The 22,058-nt window shown below is 39.7% G+C and overlaps 1 protein-coding gene across 3 annotated transcripts in view; it reads right to left on the minus strand.

Annotated features, from left to right (window-relative positions):
- kmt2ca (lysine (K)-specific methyltransferase 2Ca) overlaps positions 1–22,058 on the minus strand; it is a 479,075-nt gene that overhangs the window by 268,076 nt on the left and 188,941 nt on the right. For all 3 annotated transcript variants that reach the window (XM_059971838.1, XM_059971840.1, XM_059971839.1), the window contains 2 exons: positions 4,249–4,379; positions 3,163–3,269 (listed from right to left, as the gene is read on the minus strand). In XM_059971838.1, coding sequence (XP_059827821.1) covers positions 3,163–3,269; positions 4,249–4,379 — 238 coding nt within the window. The remainder of the gene's footprint in view (positions 1–3,162; positions 3,270–4,248; positions 4,380–22,058) is intronic.

A 22,058-nucleotide genomic window follows, 5' to 3' on the forward strand; every position in this document is an offset into this window, starting at 1 on the left:
CTAATATACTATAGTAAACACAACTGCACTGTATATACTCTATGCCATCTAGCATCCAGCACAACCATTCACAGATGGGTTTGTGTTGCATCTTTCAGACAGATTTTTAAATACCTTGGAGTCCGTGTTAAACACCTCTGGTGTGAGATACGTCAGTTTTAAATGACAGCAATTCATCCCATTTCTTCTATCAAGGGAGTCAGCAAACAAAGTGTATTTGTTACTGTACTGTTATGCAAAGGGGTTACGTGCAGAAGAAATGAATTTGGAGAAAGGGATATAGGTCAGTCAATATGTTTAATTTCATCTAACCTGGATGTCTTTCCCATGTGAAAAATTCTGTCTACTGTAGAACTTTAAAGCTTCCACCACCAACTAAGCTTAAACATTTGCAGACCGAGTGAAATATTTTACGCCCAATGCCAGACTGTTTACACATTAAAATGTCATGTACAAGGTATAATGAAGAGACAAAATTTCTTTTTTCCCCACACTACCTTCTGCCTAACCCCCAACAGCCTAAGGGTGTATTAAACAAACAATTCCCAGTACCATCTGTTACCGTGTATGAACTCTCTATGTAATACGAATAGCACAGCTTTGAACCCAACTGGTTTTATTGTCACATAGCTGGAAACCTGTCACCTTTTCATCAGTTGCTGACTTGCATCTCACAACCAACAGCATTAATAACAATAGTGCTAAACAGTCAAAAGAAAACTGAAGAGTGAACATTATGCAAAATAAGCTGCTTTGTATGAGAATCAATTTTGTTGTGGACTGCTTTTCTTCTCTGCACAGTAACTGCAAATATTCAGTCTACGTGCTTTTGTGGGTTCTCTGAAAATGGTATCCAGTGAATGTACATCCTTTTACATGCTGATCTAACTCCCATTCAAAATTACTACTGAATCTGCTTTCACCACTCTTCCAGTCAGTGCATTCACGTAATAATATATCTGGTTTGAAAAAAGATTTGCCAATGATAGGTGGAGGAACGGGTAGTGTTGAGGAAACAGAGAGCCTGCATAAAGACTTTGATAGTTTAGGGGAACGGGCAAAGAAGTGGCAAATTAAATACAACGTTGGAAAGTGTATGGTCATGCACTTTGGTGGAAGAAATAAACGGGAAGACTATTATTTAGATGGGGAGAGAATTCAAAATGCAGAGGTGCAAAGTGTCTTGGGAGTCCTTATGCAGGACACCCAAAGGTTAACCTCAAGGTTGAGTCAGTGGTGAAGAAGGAGAATGCAATGTTGGCATTCGTTTCTAGAGGTATAGAATATAAAACTAGGGATGTGATGTTGAGGCTCTGTAAGGCACTCATGAGACCACACTTGGGAGTATTGTGTGCAGTTTTGGGCTCCTTATTTTAGAAAGGATATACTGACATTGGAGAGAGTTCAGAGAAGATTCACAAGAATGAAAGGGTTACTGTATGAGGAACGTCTAGCAGCTCTTGGGCTGTAGTCCCTGGAGATCAGGAGAGGGGGAATCTCAGAAACATCCAAATGTTAAAAGGCCTAAACAGATTAGATATGGCAAAGTTATTTCCCATGGTAGGGGAGTCTAGGACAAGAGGACACGACTTCAGGATTGAAGGACATCCTTTTAGAACAGATGCGGAGAAATTACTTTAGTCAGAGGGTGACAAATCTGTAGAACTTACTGGCACGAGCAGCTGTGGAAGCCAAGTCATTGGGTGCATTTAAGGCAGACATAGACAGGTTCTTGATTAGGCAGGGCTCCAAAGAGTATGGGGAGAAGGCAGGAGAGTGGAGATGACTGGAAGAATTGGATCAGCCCATGATTGAATGGCGGAGCAGATTCAATGGGCCAAACGGCTCACTTCTGCTCCTCTATCTTATGGGCTTAAAATCTCTGCTCACTTTTGGCTGTTTTACCTAGTACAACAAGCACATGTCCTCCTGATGCTGGTCTTCCAAATGATGGAAACTGTTACACCATTCTGAAATTTTACATCTTTATTCTAAGAACAATACCAATATATTTAAATTTCTCCACATAACAGATCTCTCATTTCTCTTATTCCCTCCTTTATATTATTCCTAATGTGTGAAGCTCAGAAATGGCACAGTATTCCAGCTGATGCAATCAATGATTTATAGAAGTTTTAACAAACTATTTCTGTGATTTATAATCCAGCACTATATTTCTAATGGTTGAAAATCTTAGTGCCATTTTTAAAAGATCTCTATTTATTAACCTTTACACACCCAGGTTTCAAAATAATTGCGACGCAAATTAGGCAAAGTAAGCATGCATCTCATGCAATCTGACAGTCAAAAAGCAATAACTTTTTTATTGATGATATTTTATAATGCCAGGAGTGATTATTTCTTGGATGAATCATTCCTTCAATGATCTAATGAGCAACATATGGTTTATGTAGCAGTAAAAAGCTATTGAGACCACTGGCCCAATTACAAACCGAGTTACAAATCTCAGCTGGAACAGAAACAGCACCGGATTTGAAATGGCCTGAACAGCAATTGAATGGGAAAGAAAAAGGAATAGAGCAATAAGCTTGAATATCAGTCGGTGATAATGTCAACCATTTCTCATACAATTGAAGAGCCAACTGGAAATCGTCACTTGAGTTCACATGAATTATGGGATATTAAATGAGGTATTGACACGTAACTGGCATCCGATAAGCATGACTCAAGAAAGAAGTCAATGCTGCCAAGATAAGATGCAGCAAGTGGGGGGGAAAAAAAAGATACAGGGAATAATGGCTACCATAATGAAGTATAGTTCAAGGCCCATTGCAATATTAGAGCTAACCTAAAACCAAATTGCCCCAAAATGAAAATGGCAGTTACTTAACACAAGGATATAAAGTAAACCCAATACAAATGATTCTGAAATATAGAAAACCTGATTTATGAAGATCTAGCATTGGGAAAATTTTCTCTCAGAGTACTCCAAGGTACAGCAAGTTAGCCAATGTAGATATCACCCACAGAAAAAAGCCAATGTTTCAAGTACACTTGAAATGGAAAAAAAAGCTCTCTTCCTCCTTCATAGTGGTCAGACATATTTTATATCAATTAATTGACACATCGCTGCAGTTGTTCTAAGATTTTAATTCTACAAAGTTGATTTCTTTTTCCACCTCTTTCCCAGTCTCAACTTACCTCTGTATTCCCTGAGAGAACAGCTTTGTCTACATTCACCAGTACCTGTTCCTTCTGGCACACCCCAGAAGACCACGCTGCACAACAATGGTGCACCCAAAAGTGGCCTGTTAACAAATTAAAAATACATATGAAAATTATTTTCTATAATATTCAGAATAATTTACTCATTGTTCATATCTACATTAACATTTCCCAGCACAATGTTTAAACTACCTTTTGCCAAGTCTAATATCTGATCTACTCTCGAGTTGACATGAAAAACAGGTGATCTCATGGAAACATACTTTTCTTAAACGGTAGATGAAGGAATTAAGTTTCCAAAGCTCAGGAGTCTAAGCATGAATGTGTTTCAGAGAACTAAGAAATTCAGTCAGTAGTTGAAAGTTGGGGGCGGGGGAAAGAACTGCAGATGTGGGAAATCTGAAATTAAAAGCAGAAAATACTGGAAGATTCAGCATCTGTGGAAAGAAAAAGTTAAGTTTCAGAAATTTCTTCATCCCAAGTGATGATTATATTTCTCTTGGATAGAATTCTCTACCCAAGAGGGCTGTCCAGACTTGCCCCCTGAATATACAGCACTGTGCAAAAGTCTGAGGTGGGGGGGGGGGGGGTGTGTGTGTGTGTATGTGTGTGTGTGTGTGCAATTTATAAACAGCACATTGATTATTTCATGGAATAAAAGCAAAGCTGACCGATATCTCATTTAATAGAAAATTACATTATAGCAACAAAAAAAACCTGATAAAATAGTGACACTCAAAACAAAATATAAAAGTAACAATCAATTACAAATACCACTGAATTACTTCACATCTCTTTTAGGAAATCTTTCAAAACTAATCAACCATGATCAACACTTCATAAATCAATGTTGAAAAAGTCCACATACTTATCAAACAGATCTAATAGTGGAAGTGTTTTTTCTCTAAATTCTATAAAGAAAAGGAAATTGAAAACCTTGGTACTGGAATGGCAATGCAGAATAAGTTTGATCACACAGTGGATAATTAGGATATATAGATGCTGACTTATAATCAATAAAAGGAATTAGATTGCTGAAGAAAAAAAACAAATTTTTCATACCTGTAGGTTCAAACAAGGTCTGAATATCAATACCATCAGGAAGACCAACTTGACTGAGTTCATCCCAAAATCTGCATATCTGTTCTTCAGGAGCCACTGGAACTGCAGCAGGCGGAGAGTGGGAAGGAGACCTGGCACAAAGTTTCCACGATGAACAGATTTTAAAGAATTCAGAAATATTTAGCTCAATTCTTTTAAAAATCAATTTTATGGCATGGGTTTTGTATGTCGATAATGAAACAATTTAACTTAACTTGAAAATTTACCAACAAGATAACATGCAAAGAATGTGTTTTAAAACAACTGGCAGTAGGTAGAATTTGTTGATGTCTTCTCTCATGCAACAATTATTTGTTCATGCACAACTCAAGTGCTTTTGGACAACTTGTTTAAAAACACCCTCTACTGGAACTAACAAGAGAAAATTGTTTGGATTTCCAGCATCTACAACACATACAAAATGCTGGAGGAACTCAGCAGACCAGGCAGCATCTTTGGAAAAGAGTAAACAGTTCTGGTGAAAGGTCTTGGCCGAAAACATTGACTGTTATAGATGCTACCTGGCCTGCTGAGTTTCTCCAACATTTTGTGTGTGTTGCTCTACTTAACTATCTCGGTAAGGTAATTCGGATTAGTGCTAGTAATTCTTCTTAAAAATGCAATAGATTATAGAACAGTGGTCGCCAACCCGTCGATCGCGATCCATTGGTCGATCTTTGAGACTTTTCCCAGTAGATCCCCAAAAAAAAAGAAAGATAAATACACAAATACTGTTGAGATATTAGTTCCGTTCTTTCTGCCCAGTGCGCATGTGTGTAGCTCCCCCACCACGCACTACACAGTGTACTTCAGTGGTCCCCAACCACCGGGCTGTGAGGAAACAATATGATTTGGCGATATGAGTCGGCTGCACCTTTCCTCATTTGCTGTCATGCACACTGTTGAACTTGAAGACACACGAGGTCATCGGTCGCCTAAACGCAGTGATACCCTCGCGCCAGAGATCACTGGTTGGCCTCGCACGGCCGGCGAGAAGTGCCATTGCTACTGGCCTGGAGTGCGGACAGATGGGCACCGTCTCTGAACCTGTTTACCACACAGAATGTCCGTGGGGAACCCAGTGCTAAAACACAGTATTCGCAGACGACCTAATTCAGGCTCAGGGTTTTGTAAGTAGCAGAGCAGCTACCTCGCTGCAATCTACTGAAAGTCATCCCTCGAGCCAAACTTTTGTCGGCCAATAGATCCTACAAAGAGGAGGTAGGCGGGCGCCCTGTCACACTCCTCACTTGGTTGGTCACTCTCTCCGGACTGTGGCCGCCGCGGCCCCGGTACGGGGACCTCCTGCCCTTACCTTGTCCGCTCACCCCACCCACGACCAGCCGCACCTGGCCAATGAGGCAATGAAGCCCTCAAAACTGCTTTGGTACCTTGAGTCCAAGCACCCTGCACTTAAAGACAAACCCGTTGAGTTTTTTCAGCGGAAAAAATGTGAGCAAGCGGGACAGAAGCTAAGTGCTGAGAGCCACGTAAACTAAATTGCGGAATAGACTGGACATAAGGAACCTGCTTAGAGTATCGCTGTATTCAGTCGTGTTTAACCACCCCCCACCCCCGTCGGCCGGTCCGCAAGAATGTTGTCAATATTAAACCAGTCCGCGGTACAAAAAAGGGTGGTGACCCCAGTGTACATACATTATTTCTACTTCCGGGTTGCCGGGTTTTACTTCCGGTCTTTTCTGCCCAGTGCACATGCGTGTGACTAACCAATTTAGTAGGTCGATCTTGTCTTACACTAAGGCCGAGGTAGGGGATCTTGGGCTTAAAAAGGTTGGTGACCACTATTATAGAAGGTGGCATCTTCTTTTCTTTCCAGCAATCTTATTAAGAGTCACCAAGTTAACCTTGATCAATGTTATGCCAAAAACAATTGATAGTGCACTGAAGTATCACAGTTAGATTTTACAGCTATTAACTAGTAAATTTTACATTATATAGTTGGAAGAGTTGCATCAAGTAAAGAACTATTCTTCTGTCAAAAACAGAAATGTGTTTTTAAAAGCAATAATCTAATAAGCAAACACTCTCACCTAATTTATACATTGTTTCAAATGGGGAATTTTACTGGTCTGAAAGAGGTAGAAGATTTGTCAAAACAATGATTTTCTTCTTACAAAGGACATATTATTTTACAATAGAACAAAGTAGCTAGTTTGATGTGAGATGGGCACTAGCAAATCTCTTAAAACCAATCAACCAATCAGTACTGCTCCATTACCAAAATCATTGCTGATCATTCACTTGTCTGTTTTCACTGACTTCCCCAGCTCCATAACATCTGTCATTAAATATATCTATTTTTGTATATATTTCACCAACTGGGCTAGTGCTTTAAAGTAGAGGATCGACAGATTAACCATCAAGAAGGTGAAGAAATTTTTCTTGATCTCTAAATGGCATACCCTGTTTTCTGAAGCTGTGACCCTTATTCTTATTCTGGACTCTTCTGTCATTAGAAAAATGGTTCTAGTACAATGGGATTTCAGTTAATTGGGACACACCAGGGCCAGTATATTTTATCCCAATTAAGCAGCTGCCCTAATTAGCTGAAGTTTCATGGAAGTAGTTAAAAAGCTATAAAAATGCAAACTACTAACTAAGTAACAAATTATGTATTTAAATGAAATCCAAAACAAATCAGAACACTACATTACTACTATAGTACTATAAAACTGTGTAGTGGTTCCTAATAGTTATCGACAGAAGAATTCAGTGTATGCAGTCATATTGTTTTGATTGACTGTAAAAGAATAAAATCAGCAGAGACACCCTGTGCAGCTAATGAACTATCTTCATACAATAATTTCAATGACTGCATCTTCCAAATCTTAATTTTCATTGTAACATTCAAGATAATTGTTGATACCTTCAAATTCTTTGTGGTTCCTAACCTGAAGTAGTAAAATAGTTCCATTTTCACTTCTGATTATTTCTGGCATCTCTAAGCCTAATACTTCAAACCGCAGTGAGAAAAGCAGTTCTGAATTGTCCTGCTGCTTAATCCTCACCAACTATCAGTGACTTAAAGCACTGCGTTTTGAACACGAATACACACAACTGATGCCATTTAAGAACTATTCACTAAGCACAAGTGCTCGTGACTGACGCGAATTCAAAACTGTTCAGCTAGTGTCCTGTCCCAATTAAATGGCATAGCGTCCCAAATAAACAAAGAGATTCCCGACTGTTTTCGATTAGTTTTTCTTCTTTATGAGTTGTCCCAAATAAGCCACTGTCCCAATTAACGAAAATCCACTGTGTTTGGGTTATTGAATCTTGTTAAAACTTTATGGGTTTCTGAGATCCCTTCTCATTTATATTCCATATATAAAGTTCTCCCATTTTTAATCGATCTTCGTATGACATCCCAGGTAACAGTCTAGTTAACCTTCAATGCATTTCCTCCATGGCAGCAACATTCCTCTTCAAATCAGATGACAAATTGCACAGAAAACTCCAGCTGGGATCTCACCAGACTCTCTTGCAATGAAAACCAGCATTTGCCTTCCTCGCCTGCTCTTGTTGACTAGTGTACAAAGGCACCCAGGTCTCATTGCACCTTCCCTTTGCAAATCTATTATTTCGATACTAATCCATTTATTTTGGAACCAAGGTTAATAACTTGATATTTATCTCTGTTAGACTGCACCTAGCAAGCATTTACCACTCGCCCATTTTGCCTTTATCACACTGGACAATCTAATCACCCTCTTCACAGACCACACAACTTACCTTCAGAACAAGCCAAAAGTACACAACAAGTTATAATAGCCATTTTCAGTTAAATACTGGAAGGCATCTTAAAACAGAAATATTAAACTTCAAAATCAGGATCAGGTTTAATATCACTAGCATATGCCATGAAATTTGTTGTTTTGCGGCAGCAGTACATCACAATACTGGATAATAAAAACTATAAATTACAATCGGTAGTATAAATAAAAAAGAAAATTAATTAAATGAGTAGTGCAAAAAGAGACAGGAAAAACAGGCACTGTTCATAGGTTCACTGTCCATTGAGAAATCTGATGGCGGATGGGATGAGGCGTTTCCAGAAACACTGAGTATGTATCTTCAGGCTCCTGTACCTCCTCCTTGATGGTAGCAACGAGAAGAGGACATGTTCTAGGTGATGGGGGTCCTTAATGATGTTGTCACCTTTTTGAGGCATCGTATTTTGAAGGTGTCCTAGATGCTGGGGAGACTTGTTCCCACGATTGAGTTGACTGAGTTTACAGCATTCTGCAGCTTTTTCTGATCCTGTACAATAGCCCCTCCATACTAGACAATGATGCAACCAGTTAGAATACTCTCCACAGTATATCTGTAGAAGCTTGCATGTGACAATTTGGTGACAATTCCCCACAAACTTCTAATGAAATATAGCTGCTGTGCCTTCTTTGTAATTGCATCAATATGTTGGGTCCAGGATAAATCCTCAGAAATAATGATACCCATGAACTTGAAACTGCTCACCCATTCCACTGCTGATCTCTTGTGATGAGGATTATTGAGCATTCTCTCAACGTAACCTTCATCAAACCCACAATCAATTCCTTGGTCTTACTAATGTTGAGTGCAAGGTTGTTGTTGCAACACCACTCAACCAGCTGATCTATCTCGCTCCTGTATGTTTCCCTATCACCATCTGCAATTCTGCCAACACGAGTTGTATTGCTAGCAAACTGAAATGGTACTTGATCTGTGCCTAGCCACAGAATCGTACATGCAGAGAGAGTAGAGCAGTGGGCTAAGCAGGCATCCTTAGGATGCAGTGATGATTACAGCGAGGAGATGTTGCACCGACTCCAGTCACCTGTGAGGAAGTCAAGGGTCCAGTTGCAGAAGGGGGGTACAGAGGCCAGGGTTTGAAACTTGTTGATTGTGTTGAATGCTGAATTGTAGTCAGTAAACAGTAGCCTGATGTGGGTATGACTATTGTCCAGGTGATCCAAAGTCCAGTGGAGAGCCAATGAACTACATCCACTGTAGACCTATTGTTACAATGGACAAAATTGTGGCAGGTTCAGGTCTTTACTTAGGTAGGAGTTGATTCCAGCTATGACAAAACACTTCATCACAGTATGAAGTACACACACTCATTCACAGAAGTCTTGATGAAGTTGGTGCCAACTGTGGCATATTCATACAAACTCGAAGATGAATCCCCGAATATCATCCAGTCCACTGACTCAAAGCAGTACTGTAAGCCTCCCTTGACCATACCATTTTACTTTGATACAATTCTGGAAATTCAACATAGACTCAAACTACTCAAGACTCTATATTCAAAATGCATTGTTGATCACAGAATGCTTTCAAGCAAACTTAATGACATTCTTAAAGCACTACAGCAAATTAGTGGAAACACTTGCTTTGTATCTTAATCTCATTTTCATTTTTCTAACTAGATCCTTGGTCTTTCATATTTATCTCAGCCCACAGCTTTATAATTTAGAGTTACAATCTACATTTTAATCATTTCCTACCTTACTTTTATTATTACCAATATCAGTCTTCCTCCACTCTTACTTTTCTTCCTAAGCATTCTTTCCCTCTTAAGAAAACTATTTTTTAAAAGCAAATCCGTCCATTTGTGAATTCTTTCTAATTGACAATTCAATGCATAGTAATTTTTTTTAACAATTATAAGTAGGGATGCTTGGTGATGATTGATGGGTAGCCAAGCAGCAATCATACCACATCAGTGCCAAGCAATAACAATGTCCAACAACAGAAAATCCAATTGTCATTCGCTGATATTCAACAGCAGCACCATCACAGAACCCCAAACTAATTGATATTCTCAGGGTGAATATTGGCCATAAACTAAACTGCAATAAACATATACATAATGTGTCTACAAGAGCACAGACCAGAGGCTAAGAATACTGCAGCAAATAACTTAGTTTTTAAATATGTGTTCACCATCTGCAAGACTTAAACCAGGAGTGCAATGAAATGCTCTTCACTTGCCGAGCTGAATGCAACTACAACCACACTCAAGGAGTCCATCACTATATAGGACATAGCATCACTCCCCTTACCATATCCATAATTCACTCACTCCACCACCAATGAACCATGGCAGAAATTTGTACCATCTACAAGATACAGTAGAGCAACAAGACAATCAGTATAGCAGTTGGGACATTATGATGCAGTTGCAAAAGACATTACTGAGACTAGTTATAGGAATGGTGCCAAAAGACTGCAAAGAAAACTTGAGAATGTTGCTAGGAGTCAACTGCCTTGAGTTATAGTGAAAGCTTGGGCAAGCAAGGAATTTATTCCTTTCAGTGCTACAGACTGAGGGGGTCAGATTATTATATAGTAAGTACTGCATATTGAAAGAAGTTAACAGGTTCTTGGATAGTAATGGTGTCAAAGGTTACAGGTAGAAGGCAGGAGAATGGTTAAGATGGATAATAAATTAGCCATGATTGAGTGGCAGAGCAGATTCAATACACCATATGGCCTAACTCTGTTTAGAAGGCATTGGAGCAGAATACAGCTCTACTCTCAGCATTCACCATGTAACCCGTGAAGCTGTGTCCAGTCAAAAACTTATTGAGCTCTGCCTTAAATAAAACCAATGACCTGGCCTTCACAGTTGCCCTTGGTAATAAATTCCACAAATTCAACACCCACTGGCTAACGAAATTTCTCCACGTCTCTGTTTTAAATGGAAGCTCCTCTATCCTGACACTATGACCTCTTGTCCGAGACTCCTCAACCATGGGGAGCATCCTTTCCACATCTACTCTGTCTAAGCCTTTCAATATTCCAGAGGTTTCAATGAGATCCCCTCATCATCCTTCCAAATTCCAGCAAGTACATGCTCAGACCTATCAAACATTCCTCATATAACCCTTTCATTCATGGAATCATCCTTGAGAACCTCCTCTGAACCCTCTCCAATGCCAGCACAACATGGTTTCTTAGATAAGGAGCCCAAAACTGTTCACAATACACAAGGTGAGGCTTCACCAGTGCCTTATAAAGCCTCAGTATCACAACCCTGCTTTTGTAATCTAGACCTCTTGAAATCAATGCTAACATTGCATTTGTCTTCCTCACCACCAACTCTACCTGCCAGTTAACCTTTAGGGCTCCCAAGTCCCTTTGCATCTCAGATTTTTGGATTTTTTCCCAGCTTAGAAAATAGTCTGCACATTTATTTCTACTATCAAAGTGCATGATCATGCATTTTCCAACACTGTATTTCATTTCTCACTCTCTTGTCCATTCACCCCCAGTCTAGCTAAGTCCTTCTGCTACCAATCAGTCAGTCTCCTACCAATCAGCCAATGCTCATGCCAGTAACTTTCTTGTAATACCGTGGACTCTTAACTTGAGAAGCAGCTTCATGTGCGGCACTTTGTCAAAGGCCTTCTTAAAGTCCAAATATACAACATCCACTGCATCCCTTTTATCTATCCTACTTGTAATCTCCTCAAAGAATTCCAACAGGTTCATCAGGCAAGATTTTCCCTCAAGGAAACCATGCTGACTTCGTCCTACCTTGTCCTGTGTCACCAAGCACTCCATAGCCTCATCCCTAACAACTGACTCCAACATCTTCCCAACCACTGAGGTCAGGCTAACTGGTCTATAATTTCCTTCCTGCTGCTGTCCTCCTTTCTTAAAGAGTGGTGACATTTGCAATTTTCCAGTCCTCTGGCACTATCTCAGAGCCCAATGATTTTTGAAGGATCATTATTAATACCTCCACAATCTCTACTGCAGTTCATCTGGTCTGGGTGACTCATTTCCCTTTGGATCTTGCAGCTTTTTGAGCACCTTCTCCCTTGTTATAGTAACAGCACTCACTTCTCTTCCCTTGCACCCTTCAACATCTGGCACTCTGCTAGTATCTTCCACAGTGAAGATAAATGCAAAAAACTCACTCAGTTCATCTACTATCTCCTTGTCTCCCGTTATCACTTCTCAGGCCTCATTTTCTAGCAATTCAATATCCACTCTTATCTTTTATTTTTTACATACTTGAAAAAGCTTTTACTGTCCATATTGGTATTGTTTGCTATATTGCTTTCATATTTCATTTTCCCTCCTAATGATTATTTTAGTTGCTCTCTATAGGGTTTTAAAAACATACCAATCCTCTGTCTTCCCACAAATTTCTGCTTTGTTCTATGCACTCTCTTTTGCTTTTACATTAGCTTTGACTTCCCTTGTCAGCCAGGGTTGTACTACTTTGCCATCTGAATATTTCTTCATATTTGGGACACATTATTCTGCATCTTCCTCATTGCTGCTCTTCTGTCATCACTGCCAGCATTTCCTTCCAATATACTTTGACTGGCTCCTCTCTCATACCACTGTAACTTCCTTTACTCCACTGAAATACTGCTACGTTGCACTGTATTTTCTCCTCATCAAGTTTCAAGTTGAACCCAATCTTAGGAGGGATGACGGTGCCTAACAACAACTCCCTTGCTTGCATCTTTGGAAACAGCTCTATTTCAACCTTTAAAATCTTTATTTTTCCCTTTCAGGGTTCTTTTGAAGATCCTGCCCTGGCGTTACACGCAGGCATTCTTTGCGTAAATGGGGGTGTCCTCGGGGTTCCACAACTGGCCGCTATTTGATATGCCAAGGGTTTGGCATGAGAATCTCAATCATGTTCGGAAGTCTAAGATCTCAGGGCTTTGGGGACGGGCGGATCTAGGGCTGGTCTCATGGCAGGAGATCCGTATGTTGTCCGAGAGGCCGGAAAATCTTTTGGTCTTTGTGATCTTTGGACACGACTCAAAAAAAGCGATGAAAAGGACTTTTAAGATCGTAAACCAGCAGGTTGTTGTTACATGTCCCATTCACTGTGAAAATGGAGGACATTTCCCTCTCCCTTGCCAGGAGAGAGAGAAGACCTGTGTTTGTTGAATTTCGGATGAAATGCAAAGCTTTTGAGGTAACTTTGGTCTGTGTCTTTGCTACTGCTTAGCACAAGCTTGGGCTCGGTGATGGTACCGATGAGCATTCTTTTTTGCTGGTGAGGGGAGGTGGGGATTGTACTCGCTGCCACTTACGTATGGGAGGGGGGAGGACTTTGGGGTTCTCATGCTTAACCATCCCTCATTCTTTGGTGTACTTCTCTGTTTTCATGGATGTTTGCAAAGAAAAAGTATTTCAAGATGTATACTGTATACATTTCTCTGACATTAAATCTGACTTTTGAACCTTTGAATCATATTGTGATTAAGGGTTCTTTTTCCTTAAGCTCCCTAATCACCTCCAGTTCATTACATTAACACCCAGTCCAGTACAACTGAATCCCTAGTAGGCTTAACTGCTCTGAAAAGCTATCTCATAGGCATTCAACAAACTCACTCTCTTGAGATCCATTACTAACCTGATTTTCCCAATTGACCTGAATGTTGAAATCTCCCATGACTATCATAACACTGCCCTTTTGTCACACCTTTTCTATTTCCTGTTGTAATCTGTAGTCCACATCCCAGCTATTGTTGGGAGGCCTGTATATAACTTCCATCAGGGTCCTTTTACTCTTGCAGTTTCTTAACTCAAACAAAAAGATTCAACATCTTCTGCTCCTATGTCACATCTTTCTACTGATTTGATGTCATTCTTTGCCAGCACAGCCACGCCACCCCTCTGCCTACCTTCTTAACCCTCCAATGCAATTTGTAACCTTGAACAATTAGCCCAACTACAACCATCCTTCAGCCATGATTCAGTGATGGCCACAACATTATACCTGATAATCTGTAATATTGCAACAAGATCGTTCACATTATCACTTAAACTTAGTGCAGTGAGATACAACACTTTGAGTACTGTATTCGTTACCCTTTTTGATTCTGCATCCCAAATGCACTGATATCACCCTGCTGGCTGCAATTATGTCCCATCATCTGCCTGCCCTTACTGACAGTCTGACTGCACGCTATTTTTGCTTGTTTTTTAAAAACCATCAGTCCTATCCTGAGTCACTTCACTCTGGTTCCCAACCCCTCATGACAGCTATTACTGCCTATGCCACACGACAGTGAGTATAGGCATAGAGTGAGGTGGAGGATAAATGCATGGCTGAAGGATTGGAGTAGGGGACAGGGAATCACACTTCTGGATCATTGGGATCTCTTCTGGAGTGGGAGTGATGTGTAGAAAAAGGACAGATTGCACTTGAATCTGAGGGGGACCAACATCCAGGCAGGGAGGTTTGCTAAGGCAATTGGTAAGAGTTTAAACTAAAATTGCTGGGGGGTGAGAACCCAACTGAAGAGACGAAGGAAGGGGCAGTTGGGTCACAAATCAAGAAAGCTTGTAGACAGTGTAAGAGGGAGGATAGGCAGGTGTTAGAGAAGGGATACGATCACACTAATGGTTTGAGATGTGTTTATTTTAATGCAAGGAGTATAATAAACAAAGTGGATGAGTTTAGAGCATGGATTAGTAATTGTCGCTATGATGTTGTGGCCATTGCAGAGACTTTAATGGCAGGAATGGTCATTTCGAGTGCCAGGCTTTAGATGTTTCAAAGGACAGGGAGGGAGGCAAAAGAGGTGGGGGCGTGGCACTGCTGATTGCAGATAGTGCAGAAAAGGAGAAAGTCATGCAGGGATTGTCTACAGAGTGTCTGTGGGTGTAAGTTAGGAAAAGGAGGGGTCAATAACTCTGAGTGTTTTTTTATATACCACCCAATAGTAACAGGGACATCGAGGAGCAGACAGGAAGACAGATTCTGGAAAGGTGTAATAATAATAACAGGGTTGTCGTGGTGAGAGATTTTAATTTCCTCAATATTGATTGGGATCTCCCTAGAGTGAGGGTTTCAAGATGGGGTGCTGTTTGTTAGGTGTGTTCAGGAAGATTTCTTGACACAATATGTAGATAAGCCTACAAAAGGAGATGCTGTACTTGATCTGGTATTGGGAAATGAATTTGGTCAGGTGTTAGATCTCTCAGTGGGAGAGCATTTTGGAGATAGTAATCACAATTCTATCTCCTTTACCATAGCATTGGATAGGGATAGGGACAGACCAGTTAGGTAAGCATTTAATTGGAGTAAGGGGAAATATGAAGCTATCAGGCAGGAACTTGGAAGCATAAATTGGGAACAGATGTTCTCAGGGAAATGTATAGCAGAAATGTGGCAAATGTTCAGGGGATATTTGTGTGGTGTTCTGCATAAGTACATTCCAATGAGACAAGGAAAGGATGGTAGGGTACAGGAACCATGGTATACAAAGGATATTGAAAATCTAGTTAAGAAGAAAAGCTTACGAAAGGTTAAAAAAAAACTCAGTAATGATAGAGATCTGGAAAATTATAACGCTAACAGGAAGGAGCTTAAGAATGAAACTAGGAGAGCCACAGGGGCCATGGGATGTCCTTAGCTGACAGGATTAAGGAAAGCTCCAAGGCATTCTACAAGTATGTGAAGAGCAAGAGGATAAGACATGAGAGAATAGGACCAATCAAGTGTGCCAGTGGGAAAAGTGTGTATGGAACCAGAAGAGATAGTGTAGGTACTTAATAAATACTTTGCTTCAATATTCACTACGGAAAAAGGCATTAGCGATTGTAGGGATGACTTACAATGGACTGAAAAGCTTGTACGTATAGACATTGAGGACAAGGATGTGCTGGAGCTTTTGGAAAGCATCAAGTTGGATAAGTCACCGGGATCAGATATACCCCAGGCGACTATGGGAGGCAAGGAAGGAGATTGCTGAGCCTCTGGCTATTAATTATCTTTGCATCATCAATGGGGACGAGAGAGGTTCCAGAGATTTGGAGGGTTGTTTTTATGTAGTTCAGTGTAGTTTTTGTACTGTTTCATGTAGCACCATGGTCCTGAAAAAACGTTGTCTCATTTTTACTATGTACTGTACCAGCAGTTACGGTCGAAATGACAATAAAAAGTGACTTGGCTGGACTTGATTTGACTTGAGATGTTGTTCCCTTATTCAAGAAAGGGAGTAGAGATAGCCCAGGAAATTATAGACCAGTGAGTCTTAATTCAGTGGTTGGTAAGTTGATGGAGAAGATCCTGAGAGGCAGGATTTATGAACATTTGGAGAGGTATAATATGATTAGGAATAGTCTGTCATTTATAATATGATCATGAAAATAAAGCCAGATGTATCAGAAAAAATTAAGAAGGAATGGGAAGAAGAACTTCGTTGTCTTATATCCACTGAACAGTGGGAGAAAATTTTACTATTAGTCAATTCATCCTCTATTTGTGCTAAACATGCTCTAATACAATTTAAGGTTGTACATAGAGCTCATATGTGTAAGGATAAACTTGCTCGATTTTATTCTCATGTTAATCCAACCTGTGACAGATGTCATTCTGATGTTGCCTCATTGACCCATATGTTTTGGTTTTGCCCGTTTACAAATATACTGGAAAGATATTTTCAGTATTATTTCAAGAGTTCTGAATATCAATTTTCAACCACATCCTTTTACTGCAATTTTTGGTTTACCAATGGTGGATAATAGTCGTTTATCCTCTTCATCTCGACGAATGATTGCATTTGTTACATTAATGGCTAGAAGATCTATTTTATTGAATTGGAAAGAAACTAATCCTCCAACTATATTTCAGTGGTTTTCTCAAACTATCTCTTGTTTGAGCTTAGAAAAAATTAGAAGCGTTGTTTTTGATCCTTCAGTTAAATTTGAAGAAACTTGGAGACCATTTATTCAACATTTTCACATTTTCATAAGAGTTAAATTGTCTTTTCCTAAACCTTACTTTTATTATCCTTAATTATTTGGATGGAGGTTCGGAGTTATTGGCATTACTGTATGTATTTAAAATTATGCAACGGCCCATGTTGGTTAGTGTTTTTTTTCTTCTCTTTTTTTTGGGGTTATTTTTTTCTTTTTGTTTCTTTTGTTCATAAATACTATGAGCTTGGAAGAATATATATATTATTATATATTTGAATGTTTACTTAAACTATCAATTATTTACTCTCAAACACTTTGTATTCATGTTTCATTTATGTTTGTTTAAAAATTAATAAAAAGATTTAAAAAGAAAAAAAGAAAGGAATAGTCAGCATGGCAATCAGGTCTTACGAGCCTGATTGAATTTTTTGAGGATGTGACTAAACACGTTAATGTAGAGCAGTAGATGTAGTATACATGGATTTCAGCAAGGCATTTGATAAGGTACCCCATTCAAGGCTTATTGAGAAAGTAAGGAGACATGGGATCCAAGGGGACCTTGCTTTGTGGATCCAGAATTGGCTTGCTTGCAGAAGGCAAAGAGTGGTTGTAAATGGGTCAGATTTTACATGGAGCTTGATGACCAGTGGTGTGCCTCAGGGATCTGTTCTAGGACCTCTTCTCCGTGATTTTTATAAATGACCTGGATGAGGAAGTGGAGGGATGGGTTAGTAAATTTGCTGAAGACATAAAGGTTGGGGGTGTTGTGGATAGTGTGGCGGGCTGTCAGAGGTTACAGTGGAACATCAATGGAATGCAAATCTGGGCTGAGAAGTGGCAGATGGAGTTCAACCCAGATAAGTGTGAGGTGGTTCATTTTGGTAGGTCAAATATGATGGCAGAATATGGTATTAATGGTAAGACTCTTGGCAGTCTTTTAAGAGGCTCCTGGTTAGGTACATGAAGCTTAGAAAAATCGAGGGCTATGGATAACCCTAGGTAATTTCTAAAGTAAGTACATGTTTGGCACAGCATTGTGGGCCAATTTTCTACATTTCTATGAAAGGATAAACACGCACAGTCTCTCTCCCAGGGAAAGGGCATCATAAACTAGTTTACAATGAGAGGGGAACAGGGAAGTTTCAGAGGTGAATGTGACTAGCTTACATTGGATGTACGTTGCAACCATTGAGATGAGACTGCAGATGCTGGTACAAGGAGCAACAAACAATCTGCTGGAAGAACTCAGTGGATCAAGCAGCATTTATTGGAGGAAAGGACTTGGTGATGTTTTCAGTTCAAATCCTGCATGAGGACAGGGCATCTATTTCACAGAACAATGGCCATCTTGTCCTTCTGGCTGTGTGTGATTTCAAATCACCTTTCCATTCCCAAACTCATCTGGCTGCATTCAGCATTCTCCACTAAAACAGGTCAAAGTAGTGCACCACCTCATATTTCTGCCTGGATAGTCTATAACTCAATGATATGAACAACCAACATTTCCAAAAAGATATATAATTTATTTAATTTCAATAGTCTAAATTTACCAAATACTCTTGCGATGCCTTTCCTATTCTCCAAGGCTTAGTGCATAATAAACCATTTTGGTTATCTCTTCCAATCCTACAAGACCAGATTACTTTATATCTCAGCAAAACAAGTCATCTCTCAGTTCAAGCTGACTGCTTTTCTCCATAATTATTCTTAACCTAATATCAGAACATTAATTTTACAGTATGGCTAGGAACGATCAATTGCAGAACCAACGTATTGATTTGCAATCAGAGCAGTCATACTATATAAGGTTTGTGCATAACTCACATTCACACAGTCTCAATAGTTACCATTGCATGAAATTATGTACAATTTTACTAAAATATAATTCATACTACATATTTAATGCATGAAACTGGTGACTCATAATAGAAAACTTGTAAAATTTATCTAATTTATTCATGTCACTCTTTAATGAATTGCTGCAGCTGTGGCACTCACCAAATCTGCAACAGGACAATGAAATTCAAAGTCCTCAAATATTTACTATTAATTAGTGGATCTCCCTTGTGTTGCCCATGACGACTCAAGAGGACTGGCTGTTTTGTAACCAGTCAACTACAAGCCCAGACTAATATGCCAAAGCATGCATCTTAGAAATCATAATTTAATTTTGAATATTGGGAATAAGCTATTATAAGAGTCATTTGAGAGCTCCAATAGGCATTGTTACCAGGTGAAATTAGGTATATTTCTAAATAAAGTAATATGCAGGTAGAAGCTAAGTTCAGGGTTGAATAAAATATTGTTATTCAAAAACTCATTTTATTAGGTCCACTTGTACACTTCCTTGTTCATGTAAATATCTAATCAGCCAATCATGTGACGGCAACTCAATGCATAAGAGCATGCAAACATGGTCGAGAGGTTCAGTTGTAGTTCAGACAAAATATCAGAATGGGGAAGAACAGTGATCCAAGAGACTTTGACAATGGTGCCAGACAGAGTGGTTTGAGTTATCTCAGAAATGGCTGATCTCTTGGGATTTTCACGCATAGCAGTCTCTAAAGTAGGGGTTCCCAACCTGGGATCCATGGACCCTTTGGTTAATGGCATTAAAAAAATATTTGGAATTGCTCAACCGTAACTGCCTTCATAGGGAGGTCCTGAATAGCTACTCTCTGTGTTGAAAGAGTCTCCTGCTTAGTAGGGAATTCCAAAATAACTCAGTGGAATTCTAAAATAAGTCAGGGAACTGTGACAATGGAAACTGTGGAGCGGTAGCACGTTAAGCAGTTTGGTATGTCATTAAAAGGTGCAATTCACTTCAGAATGCCAGCACACTCAGACTCAGCAACTTTTACAGCCTAGCATAACGTATTCTTGGATTTGTTTAATCTGCATTTTTTGCAATTGCAAAACCCTGCTGAACATTAAGAACTTGAAGTACCGTAGGCCTGAGCCATCAGCGAGTTGGTTATTGGCAGAGAAATTGATGGAGCTGGACTTGGTGCGGATCATGCTGCTGCCGGCATCAGAGGAGTCGGTGCGCGAAGGTGTTATGCACTCTAACAGCAAGTGATCACCTTAGTTGCTTTTCTTGTGATCGCAAGACCATGTTAATATAGAATGCTGCAAGACCAATTCACCGGTTTATTGGCATACAAGAGGAGAGCTCCATGATTTAGTTGTAGTAAGCCACTGTGTTGCCCATTTACAGCCACCCACAAGACAGAGTGACTGCATTCCCAGAGTGCCAGAGGCAATGTGACATGGTCTGCAAGCTAAAGTCAGTGCCACACCCCAGTGATAACTCAGCAGAATATAAACCATATTGTGTTTGACTGCAGACTAGTGCAACATTTATGCACTCTTGCACTTGATTATATTTTTAGTATGACTTATTTTAATGCTATCTGATAAGTGTTATATGTGCTTTGTGCTGTATATGACTATTGGTACTGTGTTTTGTACCTTGGTCCCGGAGTAATGCTGTTTCGTTTGGCTGCGTTCACAGGCATTCATGTATAGTTGAATGACAACTGAACTTGAAATCCATGAATGCGGCTGTGTCAGGTTTATCACTTCAGCTGCAGGTATTATACTGAGAGATCTATAGGATAGCTCACTCAATTTTAGTGCAAGGCTCTGGATATTAATGAGGAATTTGTGAGACTTATTGGGCTGTGTCAAGGATGGTATCAAGGTTGATTGCAAATGATTTGTTCAATTTTAGCCTATCTGCTGATTTTTGTAGTGGTCTATCAGAACTGGCTGGCTTAGTGGGCAACTTCAGTGAACAAATAACTACTCATGTTGCTTTTGAGAGACCTATATCTGACACACAGGACAAGGAATGGTTATAAGTTTCTCTAAAATAATAAAACATTTCTTTCAGAAATATAGTAGTTTGTTGATTCGTTATATTGCAGATTTTTAAATAATAAACTGAATTTAAATTACACAGGTAGAAGCACTTGAAATCATATCTGTAGATTATTCATGTTGGCCTTCAGTACCAGAGACCAACATTCTGAGTATTCGAAATCAAAGCAAGAGGTAGGGAACAGAGAATTCCTAATTCTGTTTTCATGCTTATCACCCTATTCCTTAATTGCACACCTCGCATTATCATTCCTGGCCACCCTAACAATAAATCATGTCCATATTCTCAGTTATCTTGTGATTCACCTCCCTCTGCAACTGGATCCTAGACTTCCTGACTGGGAGACCTCAGTCAGTCCAGATCGGGAGCAACATCTCCAACACCATCACACTAAGCATGGGGCCCCCGGGGCTGTGTGCTCAGTCCACTGCTGTTCACTTTGCTGATCCACGACTGTGCTGCAACAAACAGCTCAAACCACATCATCAAAGAGGAGGAATCACACCTCAAAGTCAGGATGGTTTCTGTAAAGAGAAATCTTCCCTGACAAATCTGTTAAGAGTTCTTCAAAGAAGTAACCAGCAGGGTGGACAAAGAAGCAGCAGTGGATGTCATTTATTTGGATTTTCAGAGGGCACGTGATAAGGCACCTCACGTGCAGCTGCATAACAAGATAAAATCTTAAGGCGTTACAGGACCTATACTGGTATGGACAGAGGAATGGCTGACAGGCAGGAGGCAGCGCATGAGAATAAAGGGGACCTTTTCTGGTTGGCTGCCAGTGACTAGTGGTGTTCCTCAGAGGTCAGTATTGGAACCACTACTTCTCACATTGTTTGTCAGTGATTTTTTAGTGAATTTGATGGCTTTATGGCAAAGTTTGCAGATGATATGAAGATAGGTGGAGGGATAGGTAGTGCTGAGGAAGCAATGGGATTGCAACAAGACTTAGACAAATTGGTAGAAAGGGCAAAAAAGTGGCAGATTGAATACAGTGTTGGGAAATGTATGATAATGCATTTTAGTAAAAGGAACAATAGTGCGTACTATTATCTAAATGGGTCAAAAATTCAAACATCAGAGGTGCCAAGAGATTTAGGAGTCTTCATGCAAGACTCTCAGAAGGTTAATTTACAGGTTGAGTCTGTGGTAAAGGCAGCAAATGCATTGTTGGTAAGGGGAATAGAATATTTTTTAA

Source organism: Hypanus sabinus, chromosome 6 (genome assembly GCF_030144855.1).
Source record: "Hypanus sabinus isolate sHypSab1 chromosome 6, sHypSab1.hap1, whole genome shotgun sequence".
Classification (NCBI taxonomy): Eukaryota; Metazoa; Chordata; class Chondrichthyes; order Myliobatiformes; family Dasyatidae; genus Hypanus; species Hypanus sabinus.